The following is a 21,663-nucleotide window of genomic DNA, read 5'->3' on the forward strand; positions in this document are numbered from 1 at the left end:
TTGTCGTATTCCTCTCCACGAGTCTCTCGAGTCGCTCCGCCACGCCGCTCTACCTCGACGCGCGCACACCCACCACCACCGTGTACCGAACTCCCGATACGATTTACGTGCGATAGCGCGCCCTTTTACGTCGACCGATTCGCCGGTCGACCCGTACAAAACGCACCACGTTCTCGCCAAAGACACGAGAATCTTACGCCCTAACCGCGGGGACACCGCATCGCTTTCACGGCCGAACATGGAGCTGGATCCATGCCGAATGTTTCCTCGAATTGCCGTCGCGCGGACCGCTGGCGCTAGCGTTCCTCGCTCTTTCCTTTCTTTCTCGTTAAGCCTCTCGCCTTGCTACGTTGCGTCCAAGTTCTACCAACCTTCGTTCGCCTTTGGTCACGCGCTCTAAACTATATTCGTCCAATCAACGACCTCGACCAATCGCGTCTCTTCTCGCGACGAAGGATTCGCAGATTTCCTATTGGTACATTTCTCTCGTAATGACGAGTTTCGAACGAGTATCTCTGATTTGTCGAAAAATACGCTACGATCGATAACCTATCTCGTTCGCGTTTCCTTCGATTTATCAGTCGAATATCAATTATCTCAATTGAAAAAGGAAAAGAAATTTTCATATATATCTGCGATCGATGCATTGCCGTAGAAAAAAAGTCAATTGCGTAAGCGTAACTAGATAGATTGGCAACGACGGTATAAATTGTATCGGGGATCGTAATGACTGACGAAACGCATAAAAGATCATCGATGTGGATGTATATTTGAAAAAACATAATCTTTCCATAGCATTAAAAACACTTTTCTTGGCTTTCTTTTCGAACGATATACGATAGTTACGAAAGACGTCGATGCAACCGATTTTTTGCGACAACTATACGCAAAAGCGATCGATATGAAAAAAATGTTCGCACGTTGACTTTTTGGTAAAATGATATAAAAACTGAATAAAAAGGCCACCAGAGAATGTAAAAAGAGTTATGGCAAAAAAACAGATTGCGACTCGATGCTTTTCGTAGGCACCGTGTTACAATATTTTTTATTTTCTCTTTTTTCTTTGTGCTGAGCAAGTAAATCGTGTTTCCCCTCTATCCTCGCACTTTTGGAAATTTCATGCACGCACTTAGTCAACGGGATCGCGTATTTTTTTACGCGTCGAAAAAAATGTTATCCTTAGAGACTCGTGTCGAACGGTACAATTAATCGTCAATATATATATATATATATATATATATATATATATATATATATATATATATTTATTTATTTATATATATATACGCGACGATTTTATTTTTATTATTATTATTATTATTATTGTTATTATTATCATTATTATTATTATTGTTATTATTATTATTTCGTTTCGGTCTGTTCGTTTCTTTTTTTTTCCTTTTTTTTTTTTTTTTTTTTTTTTTTAAATAACAATATACAGTCTGATCTTTACATAGTTAACCATCGATTTCGTACCATACGACGGACTGTATAATTATTTCCAATATATTTAATCTACCATACGTACACAATCTACATGAGATTAGAACTTGTTGAAATCGCATCGTCTACGAGACGGTCTACTTCCCGAACATTTCCCTCTCATCGAATTGGTCGTCTTCCCTCGAAACGGTTTTCCTTTTCCATACCAATCCAATATTTCTCTTTGGAATGTAAATGTATTGTCCGAATCTTCCTCGGAATCCTCCAATTTCATCGGGCTTTCGCCGTGACTACGATCACTTCTGTTCTCGCGAAAATCGTCAATGTTCGTCGAACGTCCGCAATTCGGCGAATATCTGTCGCGAACGTAATTATCGCGAAACGATCCCCTAGGATTAGAATAGCCATCTCTACTTCTCATAGGGGAGTTCATTTTAAAGTTTCTCGATGGATGTTCGGGCGATGGTACGGCTTCGAGATGATGCTCGCGTTCGACCGATCTCCTACCAGGCGACAATCCCTTCTTCCACAAACGTTTTTGAGAGGAATTTGTCAAGCTCCACCTTAAGTCGTCTGTCTCTCGATGTTTCTCTCGTATCTTCCAATCGAGTCTATCCATGATCGATCTCCTTTGTTCTTTGATCGACTCCTCAATGTCGTCCGGATATACTTGCATCTGAAAATCGATCATATCGACGCGCGCTTCCACGTACTTTGTATCAGTTTCGATCTCTTCGGTTTGACAAATCTTTTGGTGCATTTGCACGGTTTGCTTTGTCACAGAGGCATTGTACTGTTGTACCGCGTCATCCTCCTCCCAACATATCCTATTGCCTTTCTGCAAGAGTATAGAATTCGAAGGATATTCCTCGTACTTGTTATTACCATCAACCTTCTTAGGGTCAAAGAAAAATCTGCCCTTCATTTTTAAACGTGGATCTTCGATTGGAAGTTCACGTAGCGCTTCCTCGCAATGCCGTAGTATTTCTGGCTTGAATCCTACGATGGAAAAAACAAATTCCACCTACGATTAATACGAGAATATATCGGTCGTGTTTATACTGTCTATTTTTCATATCATTTTCATGCTTCGTGAGTGTCTTCCTCAAGGGAGAGTTAATCACGCGTAACAATATGTCGCGTTACGTTTCACTTTCTTTTTTTTTTTCGTTTTTTTTTTTTTTTTTTTTTTTTTGGTTTTCTCTCGTCTCCCTTTCTTTTTCTTTCTTTCATACCGTCTTAATATATACCGGTTAACGTATAAGCAATCGCAGTGATATACTCATCACTCAAGGCACAAAACGCGATTGGAAGAAGCACTTTAATATCGTTAACATTAAAATTCTCACCTGGATATAAGACCGGAGGACTAGACGAATCTAAAGGATATAAAAAAGAAAATGCAACGGTATTAATATCATGTTAAAGACGTACGAATTGAAATTGATTTACGTATTCGTTAGGTTACAAAATAAAAAAAGCTCATACTCGCACCTTTAGCGGAAACAGACGCTTCCAGTAGACTGGACAAGCTGGTCTTTTCAAATTGCTGCAAGTTTAAATTTAAAGTAATGAATTAATAGCTTTTCCGGATATGAAATGGAAACGGACATTAGTAGAATGTAATTATGTGTATCTTGTGGGAATGTAATACAATCGGACAAATGCATCGTTATGTTATTATCAATCCGAAGAAGTAACAACAACGTAATTTCACGCTTACATTGACGATCGAACGAATAAATGAAATATTATCGCTATGATACATAAAGTGTTTACTTTGGTATCGGAGATGACCGGCGGTTCGGGAGTCTTCAAGCGTTCTTCACGAGGCTGATATCCGTTGTGCGACGATAACGATGTCCTATGGTCTTTGTAGTTTGGAGATGGCGGCGAAAGGATCGCGGAGGCGTTCGCAGGATTCCCGTTGGATGGGTCTAGGTGTGAAACGACCTGAGGTAAACCGTGCTGCGGAACGTATCCCATGACCGTATGATCCATCGTTCCTGGCGCAGGCACTGGCTGTGGCGTAACTTGTTGCGGCGCAGGAATTAAGTTAACTCTGGTTCCTGGTTGGCTCGTCATTCCTGCATTCGTTTGTACCGTATTGTGATTGTACATTACGGGTCCGGAGGAATAATGAGCAGGCGGCATTGGATGTAAAGTACCACCGTCGAAGCCCATTGACGGCGGTGGTGCAGGAATATCGAAATTCATAAATTGCGGCACACCCGATGACATTGGTAAAACGGAAGATGATGATGATGATGATGATGATGATGGTGGTGGCGGTGGTGGTGGCGGTGGTGGCGGTGGTGGTGGTGGTGGTGGTGGTGGCGCAGGTTGCGCTGCCGTCGGTGGGCCACCCTGATGCATGTAAGGCTGCGACAATGGTGCTCGAATTTCTCCCTCTTGCGTATATACAGGTGCGTTCATGATCGGTGATATTCCTTCCATCGACGACGCTGATATATACGTAGAATTCGATATCATAGCTTCGTTTCGCAATTGTCTGGCAAGTTCGTTGATGAAGGGCGATCGTTTCCTGGTACGTCGTTCCAACGATCTGCTACGCGTACGACTCCGACGTCTTGGACTGTATCTCCTGCTAATCGGCGAACGGGACCTTCTTCGAAAACGTTCCACGCTGCGACTTCGTTGCCGATCACGAGATCGACTTCTTCGTCTTGACAATTCAAAGTTACAATTTAAATATTCTCTCATTATTTCTAATGTCCTAACAACTCGAGGTATTAATAGGGACCGGCGGGGGGGGGGGCGTACTCTCAATCATATCGCGCGGTCGGTCTAACGTATTTTTATATATGTATATATGTATATATATATATATATAATATATAATGTATATAATATATATATATATATATATATAAAGTCAATGTTCTTACCGTTCATGCGTTTCCGTTCTTCTTCTATGTCGTTCGGCACTCCATCTCCTATCCGCACTTAATCTTCGTTCCCAACTCAATCGCCTGTACGGACTTCTTCTTCTTTCGGGCGACAATACGAGAGGACTTCTACGATCACAATTTATTCTCGGAGAACTTCTCCTTTTTTCTGGGCTCATTCTAAAGGGCGTCCTACGACGGACAGGACTCAAAATTCTTCTATGAGGGCTTGCTCTGAATCGATCGTAACTTTTTCTACGTACTGGACTTAACTTTGGTCTTTCAGGACTTCTCCGACGTTCTCTACTTCTTCGATTACGAATTTGTACTCGTTCCTCGTTTTGTTTTTCCGTGATACTCTGAATAGCTTCGCTTTCGGTACCCGGTGGTACTACGTTGTCGGAATCGAGTAAGTGTTTTATGGCCTTTTCTTTTTCCGCCAACAATTTACTCTCGTTGTCCCTTTTCGTACGCATTTTATCTCTCTCTATGTCCTTTGTGCTCTTGGATGGGTCACGGCGAACTTCCTCACGTTTCTTTTCCTCTCGTTTCGGTTTCTCACGACTGTAAGACCGTTTACGTTCTCTGCGATAGCGTTCCCTATAATTATTCTTTCTATCACTCTTTGCTAAATGTCACTGGCTTACGGTAAATCAGATGTAACTTCTTTTTAGCTTAATTCTTTTCTCTTTCCTTTTTTTCTTTTTTTCTTTTTTTCTTTTTTTTGCGAATAAAGAAGATAAAAAAAAACGAAGGATTCCAAGTAGAAATCTAAGTAGTGATCACTGGCAACGATATACTAATGATTATTTACCAAGTCGTTCTTTCCAATGTCAGAAAAACAATACGTTAAAGGTAGTAGTAGATTGAAGCTGATAATTATAATTAAAAAAAAAAAAGGATCTTTCTTAATAAAGTAAGAATCGCTACCTAGATAGTTGTCTCTCTTCGTGCTCTTTAACTCGAGGTTTTTGCTCCTCGCGATTCCTGTCTTCCTCCCCTTCCCAAGCATCAACAACATTGAGACCTTCCATAAAGTCATCGTCTAAGAACTCTTGAAGTTCCTCATCGGGTATTTCCTTGAGACCTTCGATAGCACGTTGCACATCTTCATTGGTACTTTTGATAATGGTCCCTTTTTTCAAAATGTTAGATTGATCTTCTAACAATGAATCGTCTGCTTCTGCATCGATCTCCACTTTGATGGTCTTTGTATAAAATTCTTCCATCTTGGCAATATCACTCATTTCGCTTAAAAACTGTAATTATTCCGTGAGGTTTCAATTCTTTTTTTTAAACATAGGAGAATACAGAAGGTTGGTACATTTTAAAAAGCTTCTTACATTTATTAAAATTTAAATGTATTTAAGACAAAGACAGGCAAAGCATTAACTTTTACAAATAGTATGTACTTATTTACAATAGATACAAGGTCAGAGAAAATAGCTACATGGAAATATGTATGGTCTACAATTTTCATTAAGCATTAGCTCAAATATTATATGTTAAATAAAGAAATTAGGATTTGTAACTGCAAAGTACACCGAGCATAAAATATTTTAAGTTTCAGCGGGGAATCTTTTGAATTTGGATTTTGATATATTTCTATTCTTCTTTCACATTATTTATTAAGGGTAAGAGACCCATCAATGACTCGTTAAATCGCTGCTACGTTAAATTTCCGATCATCGGATCTGTTCGACTATTCATGCAGTCAGACATATTTTTCTGATAACGTTACATAAATAGGAATTTAATGCGATTCGACAAAGGTAACATGCTTTTCACTGCTAAAAACGAGCGCAATCGTAATTAACTCACAGCCAGATATATCTGTCTTTATTTTGTTTCTCTGCTGGATGAATCGATATTGTTTTTATGTATACCTATCTTAATTCCAACGATGGTATTGCGTAAAAACGAGACGTAATGATATATTTAAATAAACAATTGCCAATTCATGTTCTTTCCTAGATTTTTAGAACACTAATATTATACACTTTAAATCCAAAGGATTGAAAACACGACAAATACTCGACACATTACTAGTTCCGCCATTTTCATTACCAATAGAAGAAATCCAACCAACTAATCTTCTACTTGAACTAGTGTTTAGTATGATCAACATCAAATTCCTTATTTCCCTATAATTCCTCTCATATTACTTATTATCAATAGTAATTATTATTATAATATGGATTAACAAAGTTTTGTTCGTAAGAAATAGAAAAAAAAAAAAAAAAAAAAAAAAGAAAAACAAGTAAATATTTATATTTATTATGATTCAAAGATCGGGATCGATCAGTCTTAATTTACACACAAATAATGCGATTCGAATTCAGTTGAAATTTAAATATATTGAAAGGTACACACACGCACACGCACCGCCGCACGCTCATACAGTTTTTATGCACGAATGCTGATTGACAATGATTGACGACTCTTTACATGACTCGTTTCTCATTAATGTATATTTTTTCTTAGGGGGAGAAAAAAAAAAAGGGGAAAAAAAAAAAAAGAAAAAAAATTACATATACATATATAATTGCCAAAGTGTCTAAATTCTTTTGGAGAGAAAAAAGCAAAAGGAAAAAAGAAAAAAAGGAAAAAAAAAATGATGAATCATTATTCTTGCGTAGAAAAATAATCTTTCTAAAAAATAGATATTAAGAAAATATGATATGTATACATGTCAATTGACAATATCGTGTCTCATTTTATTTAATTATTTGTAAACTCCACACATTTTCTCGATGTATCAATATCATATTTAATCAAAGAAAATAAGATAATTGCCGTTGGAATATTTTGGTCCTTCTCCAATACCAAATTCCTTCACATTATCGAATTTGAAATGTTTACGTTTATTAATACAATCGAGCATAATAGATATCAGTTAGTAATGCATTCCATGTTGTTGCATATGCATTAAAGTATTCATAGCAATTTTTCGTATTTTGTCTCTAACTAAATATCCAAATTCTTTAAAAAGTTTCACTCCGCTGTTCTTGTTATTTAGTTCTAATTGGACGTGCACCGGATTATCTTTCTTCTCAAATTTACATATAAAGTCTAGTTTTACTTCTCTTAGACGACCTCTTCTACGGTTCTCCTCTAGCACATTGTCCGATATGCTAGCTTCTCTGTCCAAAGCGTTCATGGTAGAACTTAAATGAGTTACACCAGACTTCCTATTAGACCACGTACATTCGCTTCCCGTACAGTGCAACAAAAACTGTTGATGTTCTCTCGTATGTACATCCGATAGGATTTCAATTTTTTGTTGCTTAGCTTCTTTATCGGCAGAAAGTACTTCTATTTTTAATTTGTACACTCTTTCAAAAATATCTTTCACTAGATTGAATACTATAAAATACCAATTATCTTTTTTATATTGATCTTTATTAATTATGTCATCACGATTTTCAAAATTATCCGGCAAACCGATACTCAGGTATGGCCCAGCATATATTGCTACCACTATTTGTACCTGATCGTTTTCTAGTTTAGACACAGAACTAAATAAAGATTCTAAAAGATTCTTGTAATTGTTTGCATGCTCCGACATACAAATTTGTACGCCCATTTCACAATATTTTTGAAATGACGTTATGACTTGTTGCGACGTAGAAGCTGCAACATTACGATTCAATTCAATAGGATCTTGAATACAAACCAATTTATTAATGTCAAGCTTAAGATCATCCGTTGTTGCAATATTTTTGTATCGTGCCATATAGCTTGGCAAATTGTCCACTTTGGCGAATTCCTCTTTTGTATGTAATATACCATCCCAGGGAGAAATGATATATGTTTTGAATTGAAAATTAAAATAGTATTCGAAAAAGCCTAGCAAAAGTTGTGGTATATTGCTGTTGTTTGTAATTGGTGGCAATACCGTATTTTCATCAAAGTTCACTTGCCAGTCATTACTAATTATTGGTATACACGTTTTCTGAAATTCCTTTAAAGGTGGAAGTACGTATGGCTCCGCTTGTTGCAGATAAAATATTATCAACATTATTAATGCATAATTAGATATTTTTCCACAACCGGATATTTTATATTGTCTTGCCCAATACTTTATCACTATTATTAATGGCTTTAATCTCATGTCAAGTGACAAACAGTGTTTTATAAGCTTACTGTTATATATCCCAAAACCATTTTTAAAGGAAATATCGCAAGAGATCTTTGTTGGGATGTGATAAAATTTTATAATAGGAGTTTTTGCCTTTGGTATTGGCACTACGTCAGTGAATATTTTATTCATCTTGTACATGACAAATTTTACTTGTTTAAATACCTTCTTCATCGACCAAGGACTATTTCCTGTATCGCATATTGGCACACCTATAAGAAGTCCAAATCAAACGTATTAATTATAATTAAAATATATTATTGTTTATTTGTTTTAAGATTCATTAAGATTTATTAGTTTAACATTACCAATATCCATATAGATGTCCAAATCGCATTCTTTAAATCCTAGTTCCGTATATGTAGAACCAAATCTATACGTTTGACAATTTGGAAATACGGACGCAAATATAATACTTAAAGATTTACAGATACTTTCGTATCGTGTCTCAACCTCGGTATTGCTAAGAAGTACTGCATTCAAAAATGCATCGAGTTGACTGTTAAATGTAGTTTCCTCCTCAAATATATTCTTTATAGAGTCAAAATCTATAACTTTTGCTACCTCGGTTGAATTATTAGTATTACATTCCCTTTTTGTATCTTAAAATAAATATTTCAAATTATTTAATTAATGACTATGAGGGAATAATATATGCGACGATAGTATTATATAATGTATAAAACGTACTGTTCAATATTCTTTTTTTAATATCCAATTTTGTTTTGTTTATCCAGATTGGATTGTTTAGCAAATAAACCACGGGCTCTCTTATAAAAGGGGGCAAAAAAAGAAAAAAAGGAAGATAATACATTGAATTATGTATTCAATTAAATCAATCAATATAAACGATTGCTAAAACTTTTCCATCTTACCTCTTATCGAATGTTATTATAACATGATTCGGACCAATTTTGTAACTTTCAATAGAGCCAAATTGTAGAAAAAACTCTATTAACTTATATGCAGTAATATATCTTGGTATAGGAGAAACATATATAGAATTTTCAACTATCTTTCTTTGAAATTCTTTTTGTTGATAATTTCTTAAATGTTTCTTGCCTGTCAAGTGAGTTCTAAATGCATAATCGTCATTTAATTGCAAAGAACAAACTTCACAGTAAGTTGCCATTATTTAATCCTTTTTCTAATACTACTATTTATATATACTCAAACATATGCATCTCATATAGGCATTTATTTATCTGTACAAATACGCGATTTAAAATGTTTTCTATCTTACGGATTTAATCTAAATCCAATATCTCCGAATTTTTTGAATAAACTTTTAAAAAATATTTTCTTTCTATAATTCCTTCGTCATTACCAGCACAGAGGATTATCTCATTTTCTGATTCGAAAAACTTTAACCCTTCTCTTTTTGCTTTCTCAAAATCTATACAAATATAAATTTCTGCACTTTTCCTCAATCCACATATAAAATTCAATCCTTTAGAGAAATGAATATGATTTCTTCTCATGCGAGACAAACCTTTTAACTTTATGCTCTCCCAATTTCTATAGTACGTACCATGTATTATGTCAAAATCGACATGATCAAGTTGCTTTAAGGATAAATTATTGATATTATTTATAGAGTGACCTTGAGTGGCTTTAATTTCCCAATTACCATTATTTTCCCTAAGTATAAATCTTTTCTTATCATTGGTCTCTACCACTTTCTTTATGTCTTCCAAGGTATATCCTTGTAATTTTTCGGACAAAAGTTGATCTATCGGTGAAAAACCGTCTGTCCTGATTGATAATCCTTCTCTTATAGCACCGTGACGCAGTAAATATGATAGTTTTTTACTGAGACGAATGTAATCCTTGTTATGTGCCTAGAAATAACATATTATTTTACTTCCACATAACAATTATCAATACTTGTCTCTTTTAGCTATAAAAATATCTACATAAATATATGATCATATACAATATACAGCATGCAATATACATAATCATACTATATCAAATTATTGCAAACTAACAAATCTTAGACGACACTAACAAGTTTTATTATTCTATAATTAATATCCAGTGATAAACTGTAAATATAGATCGTAAAGTTATTACTACTTTATTATTACTAATTTATATATTATTGTCGTCACTCAATTAATACGTCTCGCGTATGTAGATTGCATTGTAATGTATTTGAAATTGCACGTCATTTAATTCTTTAGAAGCGTTGCAAAATAAAAATTATATAAATATGTAAAAGTCAAACTAATCACCATCATCACGTATTATTTTGTAACTAAAAATGATTAAACAAAAAAAAAAAGGCAGCGATATTATTACCGGGTTAATCAACGAATTATTTCTCGAATAATTTTTGTTGTGTGTATACGTTCTTACGATAGATGTAACAATGTATTAATATATCGATTAGATCCTTCGGGCGTCGATTGATCGATTGTTCTGACTTAACGACATTCGATAATTTCTCCTTGCGATTGTTACAAAGAGTATCTTTTTGAAATAGGCAATAAGAAAGAAAGAAAGAAAGAAAGAAAAGAATGTCAACGCTAGCCAAGCTCACCTTCGGGACATGTTGTCTAGTATCTTTCAGTATAATAGGCTATGTACATTATAAACAACAATATGACAGGTAATATTAAGTTATTAATGTATTTTCTCGATTTGAGGTTATATGCGTTCGTTATGTGCATTTTTTTTTGTTTTCTTTTTTTTTTTTCTTCAAGAGAACAACTTCATGAGGGTGTATTGCGAGATATCGAACGACAACAGCGCCGAAAAATAGAAAATATCTATAATCTTCAACAACAAATTGATTTGACTAAAAAGTTGCGGAAACACGAAGACAATTCTTAATTTAGGCTTCTTCTCAAACATTATTATTTATGTTTTTAATTGAAATAAAAAGGTGTACAAAAAGGTGTATTTTCGTGAACGTGCATTTCCATTCACCTCGTCTCGTTTTCATTTCCGATGTTATTTCTAACTTTACGTTTACTTTATCGAATGAACCATTTGAATAATAATCACTAACAACATGGCGACGGATGAACATACGGACCAAACAGGTATACATATTTCTTTTCTTCTTTTTTTTTTTTTTTTTTTTCTTCTTCTTCTTTTGATCCCTTAACACTCTACTGTAGTATTGGGTTTGCATTTACGAAAACATTAAATCGTCGTACATTCGTTAATAATATTGCATAATATAAAGATCTGAAGGAATATAAAGATCTCTGGTATTTATTTTCGATCTTTCTACGAATAGATCTGACGTGTGTAGAAGAAAGTCTTATGAGCTTAGAAAAATTAGATCGAGCATCACCAGATTTATGGCCAGAGCAAAGTAAGTTGATCTCGCATAATTATTAATTTTAATTATTAAGTATTGTTTATTCCATTTAAAAGCATAAAATATCATATATATTAGCGACCGATGAAGTTCCAGGTGTCAACGAGTTTGTAGCTCAAAATTCACCGCAATTGGAGCCAGCCACTTGGGCATCCGGATTAACGGCAGATGACCTAAATCAGTTGCATCGTAAGTAATTGACAAGGTAGAAAATTTAAATCACTTAACGAGTAGGTGCGTGTCAATATCATTTTTATTATAGAATTGGGAAATTTATCCATGACAGGACTCATATCGGAAGTCAAAAAATTACACGATTTGGCCTATCAACTTGGCATGGAAGAGGCTAAAGAAATGACCCGTGGCAAATATTTAAATATATTTAAACATAAATGATAATAGAAGCAGCCCTCGAGATATGAATGGAAACGAACGAATGTAATATATGTATGTATTTCAATTAGATTTTAAGGCAAATCAAGTTGTAAGTATTCTTGTATAAAGCGTTTAAAGATTTTCTAAAAGCCACCTCGCATATTTTTGTACATCTACGAAAACCAATGGTAAATTTGATTTCTCATCGCAGTTTGAACCATAGGATAGAATTCCTACCTGGAGGCATAAAGTAGATATAATTTAAAAACATAACTTTACATATTATAAATGTATGTTGACAAGTAAGAAATAATCGATTTACCAAAAAATATGTATCGCCATATTTATACAATAGAGGACTTCCATTGTAAGCCGAACAAGGTTCTGTTTCTCCGCTAGCACACAATTCTACACAATATCCTTGATTTGAAAAGTCCATGCAGTTTTCTTTAGGTAACAATATCATCTTTATTTCTTGTTGCATAGTCAACAAATCTGAAAGAAATTTACAATGTTCAAACAATTATTACTTTCTTGCGCTCTCTTTAAATACCTTTTTGATTCGATAATTTACCCCAGCCGATTAATATGGCATTTGAACCTGTTCTAATATAAACTTCTTTGGGTAATAGACAAACTGGTTGTGCTGTTACTGTATATAACAATTTATTATTCGTTATAAGAATTCATTTATATGATTATAAGATATTAATTTATGAATTTATTCGTTTACTTACCTTCAAAATGTATAGGTTTTTTCAAACGAATTAATGCTATATTATTTGCAAAAGTGTCTGGACAATAATTCGGATGTTTTATTACATAGGATATATTGTAATGTTGAATCTTATGACCACAAAATAAGGGATTACAGTCTGGATCCGTTTCGGTATTAAATTCTCCAACAGCTACGGAGTATCTATTAAATAAACAAAAAAAAAAAGAAAAAAAAAAAAAAGAAAATAACGATTAAACGTTTAACACAATTTACTCTTTTAAAATTACATTAAATGTCTCTGGATACAATTTGTATATTTGAGAATTAGCAAGTGCACAGGATGCCGTTGTTATTACTGCTCTCTCATTTATAATCGTACCACTGCATGGATATTTCATGTGTCCTGTTTGCAAATCTACGATTGAATGAAATAGAATTAAAGTAGAAATTTGAAATGCACTTTATACGAATGGCAAATAATATACTTACTTATGAAGCCTATTCTAGCTAAGAAAGGATAAGATCCAAAAATATCAATGTTATTTTTAATGAGACTTTTACCACATTTGTTATTCGATTTTGACTCTAGAAGTGATATTATATTTTGTTCGGGTAATATCGACCTAGGGGAATAACTTATATCGCAACACACTTTTGGTCTTAACCCTGAATAATCGCATATCGATTGACGGAAACTGTAATCAAGTTTATAAGGCGTTTACACAAGTTTTGCTTTATCAAGACACATCAAATGTACCTGTGTATTGGAAGTTCATTTCTTTTCATGAGAATCATCTTATCTGGACAGTATTCAAGAAACGTACACTGTTGATTGTTTCGACAGAAAAAGGTATTGCTTGTCATAGTTACTTTATCCGAAAGTAACAATGTAACAATCGATATAAATATCATTAATCGTAACATTTTACTCTTGTACTTATTATTTCAACCAAGGAATTGGTGCTGCGGTAAACAAGTTTATTTTTTATTCCTATCGACAACCGTCATTATCCGTGACAAACGATGAACTGATATCTGGCAATGTACGACCAGGACTTGGTATTTCTATTGATCTCCTTGACGGTATTGTTATTTCTTCTTCCGCCGGAAATCTCTTTGTCACGCAAAAAGTACATGTGTTATATGACTCGTTCTTTTTTTTTCTTTTTTTTTATTTTTTTATTTTTTTATTTTTTTTTTTTTTTTTTTGAGATAAAACGAGGAAAAAGAATGGGCTAGTCCAGTTAAAATAGTTAATAATAAAAGATAGAAAAAATGTCTATATCGCTATTTCGTTGACAATATGTGAGAAAAGAGTTAAGCGTTATGATCAAGTGAAATCAGTAAACAGTATAATCTAATGGATTCAAGCTGAAATATATTTTTATACTGTTTTTAACAGTTTGAGTTTCGTCGATCATTCCACTCGATGGAAGTCTCAACGATGCCAGAACCTCTTACAAAGTCAACCGCGACGATGTTGGCTGTATATTGCCATTTTGTTGCATACCAATTCGTGACATTGGCATTAACTTTATCGGCCATTTGACGAAGACTTGTTTGAAATCTGTTTGAAATCACGTACCACATATTAGGCGTCAATTCCGCCATCGCTGATCTTGGCGTTGTTTTGTAATCCCTGAAAGGAAAATACCAAAATTGTAGGTGGTAATCGGGGTTAAGGGAAAATTGTTCAAAATCAAGGATCTACTTACCAGAGACTCGACGTTTCGATACGATTAAGATATCTATATAGATCATCGATAGTTTGAACGTTACCCCATTGATGGGTAACGCAAGGCCAAAGGCTTTCGGAAAAGCTGAGAATTTGTTTCTCATCGTAACCGATAATCAGTCTTCTTTCCGAGGACCAAATCGTATTCAATGTTGTGAACCAACCGGTTTTGTAAGGTAAATAGTAATCCACAAATTGTTTCTCCAAATATTTAACGAACTGCTGATGTATGGACAAGTTTTTATGAAATCCTGTTGAAGTCAGGCACGTGTCCCATATTAAGATGATTAACAAGTATTCAGTTGAATTGTTTCTTTTCAAGCGACACCTTAACATCAATGATAATTACCAACTGGAAATTCTTGAACGTCAAAGATCACGATCTCCTCGGTATTATCGAGAAATTCTTTCACTTGCTCGATGATGACTCGTAATGGTATCAACTGTACGATTCCATGATTAGCCCACCAGATTTCATTCGTGAGAGGATAATGTCCAACTCGAATGTCCAAATATCGTACTCCGTATATCAATTGCGCGAGTACGTCTATGTCCTGAAAGCTATGAAAAATCTCGAACGTTGCTCGAATCGAACGTAAGGGAAAGAAAATTTATAATCGACACGCGAATGCCATTTTCACCTGCGTTATAACGTATTTCTCAATAATCTTCTCTCGATCAGCCCGTTCGTGGATCGCATAGGACGCTGAATCGTGTGTGCCTGGTAAAAATATTTTATTCATCTTAAGAGGACCTAGAATTTCTTTTCTCTCGGCCATCCAATTGGGACGCGTTTCGAGACAATTCACTTTTCTCAGGTCACCATTCCTCAGCCAAGCAACGTGATACTCTAAACACAAACACACGATTAACACTTTAAAGTTGTTAAATTGATAAAAGAAAGAAAAAAAGAACAAAATAATTTTTTCGAAACGCACTGAGACACTCCCTGTGATAGGTCAAATTCGTAGTAGGCAGATATTCGGCCTGAATTCCTGTACTCTTTATACCACTCGAAGATTTTGGTTCCAAAATGAGAATCGGTTCGGATCCATTCGCTGGATCACCCGTGTAAAGTGCAATCCTGTCGCTATCCGATCGATACTTTGGATGATTCCAATAAATTTCGAGTTCACGAATCATTGATTCCGACATCATTGGTGAGATGATCAACCCCACGTGAGACCGTTGGAAATCTGATCAAATCGAACGAACGAGATCTAATTTCTTCTTCTTCCAAAAGAGACTTTACATAATTGTTAAAGGGATTTATTATAAAGAGAATATGTTATAACAATTAAATTACCATCTTCGTTGTCCAAGCTACACGTCTCCTTCGTCCTTACTTCGAAAATCATTAAAAGGGATATGAGAATTAAGACGATCACTTTTGTACACATTATTCCTCGATCCTCTTCCATCGATCTAAACTTGTTCTATACGATCGTTCTCGATGTCTTCTTGCGTATCAATTCTGTAACGTGCAACCGCAAAGAAAGTGTTTCAATGGAAGTCCTTCCTTGCTCGATTTCTTTACAGAACGTATCGTTACAAAACTGATTTCGATATACGATATAAGAAGTAAAGAGACTAATTCCTTCTTTTTTTACGAATTCAAGTTCGTTTGGGAGAAAGACGAGACGATTCTCTTTGATTATTTCTTTTTTTTTTTTTTCTTTTTTCTTTTTTCTTTTTTCTTGTTTGTTATCCATTCAAATAATTTCGGATCGACGACGATAACTTGGTTCGGCTATTTCCTCGTGAAGACTAACGGCGTGAGACCTACTTATTAGCGCGGTTACGACAGTCAGAATAAAACGTCTTGAGTTTCTATTTGAAAATGGTAGACAAGTTACATATCGCGAGTGACGTGCTGGCAAAACTCGACTAAGAATGCTAAAACTTGCTTCGTATTTGCATTCGCGTTCATGCATGAAAGACCATCAAAAGATGTTAATATTGTTTATTTGTCTTTAACACCAAGACGCCGGCGAAAGAAGTTTTACATCACCGCGTGTTTATGCTTTGATATCCGTTCGATCTATGAAATTTGCGAAACGGAATATAAAAAGAATTTTTTTCTGATCAAATACTTTTTATTCCTCTCTCTCTCTCTCTTTCTCTCGTTTTTTTTTCGTAAAGCTCGATCTCCTTTCTCCTTATCGTTATTTAAAATTTCAAATTTATCTCGAATTATTTATGTTTACGTTATATTCTTTCGATGAATGAAAATAATGAAACATAACATATGAATAATTTTGATAAACGAATGATGTACATTTCTTTTTCCTTAAGCGAAATTCGATCCTGATTGATAATTAAAATTTTATATGCATTTTGAAGTACGTACCAATATCAATGAAATCTTTATAGAATTCTTAGCACGATCCTCTTTTGTAGTCAATGTGGTATATAAACTGACGTCATTAAGCGATCGTGTCGAAAGAGAAAGGAAAAAAGGAGATGAAGATCGACATTTTGAACGTTTCGTTAACGAAGTCACAAAAGAAAATAATGTTAAACCCTATTTTTTGCTCTTCTTTTTTTTCTTTTTTTTCTTTTTTTTTCTTTTTTTTACGTCGATCGGAAAGAGTATCGAAATAAAATAGATTTCCTTAACGATAAAAAGAAATAACTTTGGAGCAACTTTCTAAACGCACAACAGCACAACGCGCACGACTCTCGTTCGCTTATCGCAAGACTTATGGCAGTTGCATGCAACACTAAACGTACGATGATTGTGCGATTACTTCGACTTCGAACTTTACGTATATAAATGAAAAGTCAGAATTCATTCTTTCCTTTTTTTCTTTTTTCTTTTTCATGCATTGAATCTCTTTGAAAGATCGACGATGCATTCGATTCAAACGTTTAACAAGGGATAAGATTGATAGCAATCACGAAAATATGAAATCGTGCGATATACATCATTTGTATGGGCTTTTAAACCTTCTTTATTTATAAAACTGGAAAAAAAGAAAACTTTTATGAGAGTAACAAACTTTTGGCTTATGTGACTAGTTGTAATACTCAGCGGCAATACTAAATTAGTGCAATGTTAGGTATGTACATTCGCGTGTTCGTGTATTTTTCCTTGTGTAAATGTCGGTGTATATTATTTTGTTTATTTTATTCATATGTATATGTATATACAAATACATACACACACACACACACATATATTTACATATATATATATATATATATATATATATATATATATATATATATATATATATATATATATATATATATAGAGATCGATCGAGAAAAATTTGTTAAAATTTCCTTTTTAAGAAAGTCGTATTCATTTTATTCTTTTTTGTTTTGCATAACAAATTTAAGTACGATTTTGTTACGTAATTCAGATAAAACATGAAATTTTCGTTGGGAAACAACGTCGACATTCCTTCGAATACTTTTCTCGTCGATCAAATTCACTGGATAAATCTAGTCACTAAATGTACGTATGTATGTATGTAATGTTAAAAGAATGTTTCATAAGTTGCACACGCGCTTATTTTCTCATCCACAATCGCACGAAAGTAAGAAATTGTTTATATTATATTTTCTCTCTCTCTCTTTTCTATTTCACTCTCGCACATTCTTTTGTTGCTTATTTATACATGGTATACAATAATAAGTTATGGGTCTCGGAGGTATATATAAATAATTTTTATCTAATTTACAATAGTGTTTTATAGTTTTCTGTCTTGGAAGACACGGTATGGCAGGATTTTTTTGATTAGGAATAATACACGCACGCACGCAATACGTACACGCACACATACATACATTTTCTCTGCTGCAAGTCTACATTTTAAAAGTTTTTTTACGATATTACAATGTGGTTTTTTTTTTTTTATAATTATAACAATTTCTTTTCTATCATTTCTTTTTTTTCTGAATATATAACATGAACGTGGTCGTCCATTTGAAGCCACAATGCTTGTACGTATACATATATATACATATATATATTTGTGTATATATATATACATACACACACACGCGCACACACGCACGCACGCACGCACACACACACACACGCGCGCGCGCACACACACATAGAGAATACATGGGAAACGATTTTTCTCTTTCCTTTCAAGGAGACAAGACTGATGTGTTTGTGATATGGAAAGCTAATTAAAATAATAACAAGCTTCCTCTGCGAGTATTATTGAATGTAATAGTAGTAACGATAAAAAAAAAAAAAAAACTAATATTTTGCACAAAAAATTTGATGGATGAAAAATTACCTTATATTAGAAAATTAATAATAAATGTATACGAAAAATGCGAGAATCAATGTTCGATTTTTTGATTTAAAAATGGAGAGATACATTCTTTAGTGATTATAATCAATTTATTTCTGTTTTGCAATTTTAAAAAGAAAGCGAAAAAGAAACGACTGTCGATAATAAATATTAAATGTCATTTTTTTTTTTTTTTTTTGTAAAATCAGCGAAAACGTGTAAGACCACAAAGAATGTGTCTCGCTGTATAATCCAAATCGCAAATGTTACGTCATATTTCTGTTTCCTTGCGATTTTTTTGTCGACATTCTAACGAGGAAAAATGAAAGAATAAAAAAGAAAAACAAAAAACCATATATATATAATCATTTTGAAATACGCGATACTTTTCAATTGCATAAACAGAGAATCCATAACTTGTAATATGAAGGATAAATAGTGTAAAAATAAGGTTCAAATTGTCAATGATAATTAATAATTATTAGTCTAAACTGTACATTCATACAATATTATACTTATGATTTTTTTGTAACGTTATTTGGTACCACGGAAAAAAGAAAAAAAGAAAAAAAGAAAAGAAAAGAAAAGAAAAAAGAAATCAGAAAAGAATTAACTTCATTGGAAATACTTTGGACAATCGAAATCGGATTATGTAGCCAGACTATAATTTTACCTGCCTTTATGTGAATAATCGATGAAATTATATTTAGAGGAAAAAAGGAGAAAAAAAAAACAAAGAAGAGAAAGAAATTCATAATTTAAACGAAGGTGAGAGACTTATCTTTTGTGTGTGTGTGTGTGTGTGTGTGTATGTGTGTGTATATATATTCTTAATCGATTAATTTTGAACTTAAAAACTAAATCTTCAGTCATCAGTATGTCGTCCTAAAAGAGCACGATACTTTTTTTTTAATCCTAGAAATTTCTTCTTTTTTTCTATTTAACATGATATTTTAAATATACATCGACACGATCGATATGTCAAATATAAGTAGATTTTCGATCGTATTGTTTGCGTTAAACGCGAAAATAAAAATGCCTATGGGTCTTATTATAAATATTATGCAAAAGTAAGGATCCAGTTCTCTTGAACGCAGTATAGTAGTAGTAACATGGCTTTCATCGCGTTTGACGATTAGTACATTCTAATCTAAATATTGTTAAATAAATGAAAGTATAACTTGTCTAAAAGCTGTACAGGAAAAAAAGTAATAATAAGAGAACGTTATTTCAATCGATTTTACGCGTCACGTACAGTACTGCAATTCAATAAATACTCCTTAAAATATTTATGTAGTTATAATAATAGTGGTAGTAGTAGTAATAGTAATAGTAATAGTAGTAGTAGTAATAGAAATAGTAGTAGTAGTAGTAGTAGTAGTAGTAGTAGTAGTAGTAGTAGTAGTAGTAGTAGTAGTAGTAGTAGTAGTAGTAATAATAATAATAATAATAATAATAATAATAATAATAATAATAATAATAATAATAATAATAATAATAATAATAATAGTATTATAATAATAATAACAGTAATCACGACACGATACGATACAACGACGAAAATAATTATATAGTAACAATGTTGATAATAATAATAATAATAATAATAATAATAAAAATAAATGATATTAATATTGATCTCTTCTCTTAAACGAACTTAATTTATTTCATTTAATGTCGCATAAGTGTTTAAGTATTAAACCTATGTAAGTATTTTATAATAGGATGGATACGTTTTGTTTATTCTGACTTGATTTAAAAATCGTTTGAAATTCTTTAATAGTGTTTATTACGTTATATATATATATATATATATATATATATATATATATTATATTATATTATATTATATTATATTATATTATTATATATATATATAATATAACGTAACAAATTTGATATGTATATATATATATATACACATATATATATAGGTGTGTATATATACGTATATATATATATATATATATATATATATATATATATATATATATATATACACACATATATAGATATATATATACACATGGGATATCCCGATCGATCTGAGGGCGATCATCACCGTTTTGACGGGTTACAGAATAGCTCACTGTAAATCTAAATCTTGGCGATGCACAGGAATGCCAACTAAATAAATACGGTATTACTTTCTTATTGTCTAGCCATTTGCTATTAAATAATATCGTTTATTAATCCTACGAAAGTATACTTTGTTGGGAAACGAATAAAAAAAAAAGAAAAGAAAGAAAAAAGGAAATAATAATAATAATAATAATAATAATAATAATAATAATAATATTATATTAATAATATTATTATATTAATAATAATATTATAATAATAATATTATATTAATATTATATTAATAATAATAATTATAATTATTATATATTATAATAATTATAATAATAATTATTATTATTATTATAATAATAATAATAAAAATGCTTAACAAGTTACTTTACCATTTCGATTGCGAATTCAAATAACCGAACGCGACCTTTTCGATATTCTTTTTTCTCTCATTTTCTTTGTTTTATACTAGTTCGCTCTAATATTCTCCTTTTTTTTTTATATATATATTTATTTTCCAACGCGAAATATTATATATTTTTGAACAGGTTTTGTGACCTCTCGTATAGGATTTCTCTATCTTTTTTCGCGCTTTTGAAAACTTCGCCTAGTCTCATGATTCGCGAACGTACGAACAAAGAATGTCGAGTGGCGGTTGGCCAACGCGATATCCTTGAAA

General features: G+C 32.8%; 5 protein-coding genes and 1 long non-coding RNA gene across 15 annotated transcripts; 2 read left to right on the top strand and 4 right to left on the bottom strand.

The window, feature by feature from the left end:
• Positions 1–743: 743 nt before the first annotated feature.
• LOC124422854 lies at positions 744–9,626 on the bottom strand. Its single transcript, XM_046959789.1, has 10 exons — positions 9,369–9,626; positions 9,184–9,263; positions 8,802–9,095; positions 7,252–8,705; positions 5,283–5,611; positions 4,353–4,952; positions 3,223–4,129; positions 2,938–2,992; positions 2,793–2,822; positions 744–2,442 (listed from the first exon to the last, which is right to left on the bottom strand). The coding sequence occupies exons 1-10, from the start codon at positions 9,623–9,625 to the stop codon at positions 1,544–1,546; spliced, it is 4,905 nt and encodes a 1,634-aa protein (XP_046815745.1). The 5' UTR covers position 9,626; the 3' UTR covers positions 744–1,543.
• Positions 5,614–6,884, top strand: LOC124423035. Its single transcript, XR_006941999.1, has 2 exons — positions 5,614–6,717; positions 6,837–6,884. It is a non-coding gene; the product is annotated as an uncharacterized LOC124423035 (long non-coding RNA).
• A 114-nt stretch (positions 9,627–9,740) lies between the features above and the next one.
• On the bottom strand, positions 9,741–11,176 carry LOC124423031 (tRNA 2'-phosphotransferase 1). Of its 3 annotated transcripts, none has more exons than XM_046960268.1 (2): positions 10,731–10,854; positions 9,741–10,334 (listed from the first exon to the last, which is right to left on the bottom strand). In XM_046960268.1, exons 1-2 carry the CDS (start codon positions 10,734–10,736, stop codon positions 9,741–9,743), a joined length of 600 nt encoding a protein of 199 aa, XP_046816224.1. In that variant the 5' UTR covers positions 10,737–10,854. The 3 variants fall into 3 exon arrangements, 1 of the variants encoding a protein (XP_046816224.1); XR_006941995.1 differs by having other exon boundaries at positions 10,198–10,334; positions 10,798–10,903; XR_006941996.1 differs by lacking the exon at positions 10,731–10,854 and adding an exon at positions 11,039–11,176 and having other exon boundaries at positions 10,200–10,334.
• On the top strand, positions 10,953–12,355 carry LOC124423032 (protein lin-52 homolog). 6 transcript variants are annotated; one of them, XM_046960273.1, is made up of 5 exons: positions 10,953–11,107; positions 11,202–11,543; positions 11,744–11,821; positions 11,906–12,016; positions 12,114–12,355. In XM_046960273.1, exons 2-5 carry the CDS (start codon positions 11,513–11,515, stop codon positions 12,221–12,223), a joined length of 330 nt encoding a protein of 109 aa, XP_046816229.1. In that variant the 5' UTR covers positions 10,953–11,107; positions 11,202–11,512; the 3' UTR covers positions 12,224–12,355. The 6 variants fall into 6 exon arrangements, with proteins under 6 accessions (XP_046816229.1, XP_046816231.1, XP_046816230.1 ...); XM_046960275.1 differs by having other exon boundaries at positions 11,924–12,016; XM_046960274.1 differs by having other exon boundaries at positions 10,956–11,107; positions 11,918–12,016.
• Positions 12,265–14,133, bottom strand: LOC124423029 (venom protease-like). 2 transcript variants are annotated; one of them, XM_046960267.1, is made up of 7 exons: positions 13,678–14,133; positions 13,410–13,615; positions 13,227–13,335; positions 12,940–13,121; positions 12,756–12,854; positions 12,525–12,697; positions 12,265–12,439 (listed from the first exon to the last, which is right to left on the bottom strand). In XM_046960267.1, the coding sequence occupies exons 1-7, from the start codon at positions 13,842–13,844 to the stop codon at positions 12,335–12,337; spliced, it is 1,041 nt and encodes a 346-aa protein (XP_046816223.1). In that variant the 5' UTR covers positions 13,845–14,133; the 3' UTR covers positions 12,265–12,334. The 2 variants fall into 2 exon arrangements, with proteins under 2 accessions (XP_046816223.1, XP_046816222.1); XM_046960266.1 differs by having other exon boundaries at positions 12,265–12,697.
• Positions 14,134–14,278: 145 nt separating this feature from the next.
• LOC124423028 (PI-PLC X domain-containing protein 1-like) lies at positions 14,279–17,849 on the bottom strand. 2 transcript variants are annotated; one of them, XM_046960264.1, is made up of 7 exons: positions 17,006–17,849; positions 15,962–16,129; positions 15,594–15,851; positions 15,297–15,505; positions 15,005–15,209; positions 14,636–14,906; positions 14,279–14,559 (listed from the first exon to the last, which is right to left on the bottom strand). In XM_046960264.1, the coding sequence occupies exons 2-7, from the start codon at positions 16,074–16,076 to the stop codon at positions 14,316–14,318; spliced, it is 1,302 nt and encodes a 433-aa protein (XP_046816220.1). In that variant the 5' UTR covers positions 16,077–16,129; positions 17,006–17,849; the 3' UTR covers positions 14,279–14,315. The 2 variants fall into 2 exon arrangements, with proteins under 2 accessions (XP_046816220.1, XP_046816221.1); XM_046960265.1 differs by lacking the exon at positions 17,006–17,849 and having other exon boundaries at positions 15,962–16,814.
• Positions 17,850–21,663: the final 3,814 nt, after the last annotated feature.

The sequence above is a fragment of the Vespa crabro genome, chromosome 3 (genome assembly GCF_910589235.1).
Source record: "Vespa crabro chromosome 3, iyVesCrab1.2, whole genome shotgun sequence".
In the NCBI taxonomy this organism is placed as follows: domain Eukaryota; kingdom Metazoa; phylum Arthropoda; class Insecta; order Hymenoptera; family Vespidae; genus Vespa; species Vespa crabro.

Coding starts and splice junctions, on each gene's coding strand:
- LOC124423032 (XM_046960270.1), top strand. CDS start 11,513: ATGGCGACGGATGAACATACGGACCAAACAG. Junction 11,822..11,905: donor AGATTTATGGCCAGAGCAAA/GTAAGTTGATCT, acceptor CATATATATTAG/CGACCGATGAAGTTCCAGGT. Junction 12,017..12,089: donor TGACCTAAATCAGTTGCATC/GTAAGTAATTGA, acceptor TTTTTATTATAG/AATTGGGAAATTTATCCATG.
- LOC124423028 (XM_046960264.1), bottom strand. CDS start 16,076: ATGGAAGAGGATCGAGGAATAATGTGTACAAAAGTGATCGTCTTAATT. Junction 15,852..15,961: donor TAGCTTGGACAACGAAGATG/GTAATTTAATTG, acceptor CGATTTGATCAG/ATTTCCAACGGTCTCACGTG. Junction 15,506..15,593: donor CTATCACAGGGAGTGTCTCA/GTGCGTTTCGAA, acceptor GTTTGTGTTTAG/AGTATCACGTTGCTTGGCTG.
- LOC124423029 (XM_046960266.1), bottom strand. CDS start 13,844: ATGTTACGATTAATGATATTTATATCGATTGTTACATTGTTACTTTCG. Junction 13,616..13,677: donor AATGAACTTCCAATACACAG/GTACATTTGATG, acceptor ACTTGATTACAG/TTTCCGTCAATCGATATGCG. Junction 12,698..12,755: donor TAAATTATCGAATCAAAAAG/GTATTTAAAGAG, acceptor AATTTCTTTCAG/ATTTGTTGACTATGCAACAA.
- LOC124422854 (XM_046959789.1), bottom strand. CDS start 9,625: ATGGCAACTTACTGTGAAGTTTGTTCTTTGCAATTAAATGACGATTAT. Junction 8,706..8,801: donor GGACATCTATATGGATATTG/GTAATGTTAAAC, acceptor GACTTCTTATAG/GTGTGCCAATATGCGATACA. Junction 2,993..3,222: donor CGGTCATCTCCGATACCAAA/GTAAACACTTTA, acceptor TTAAACTTGCAG/CAATTTGAAAAGACCAGCTT.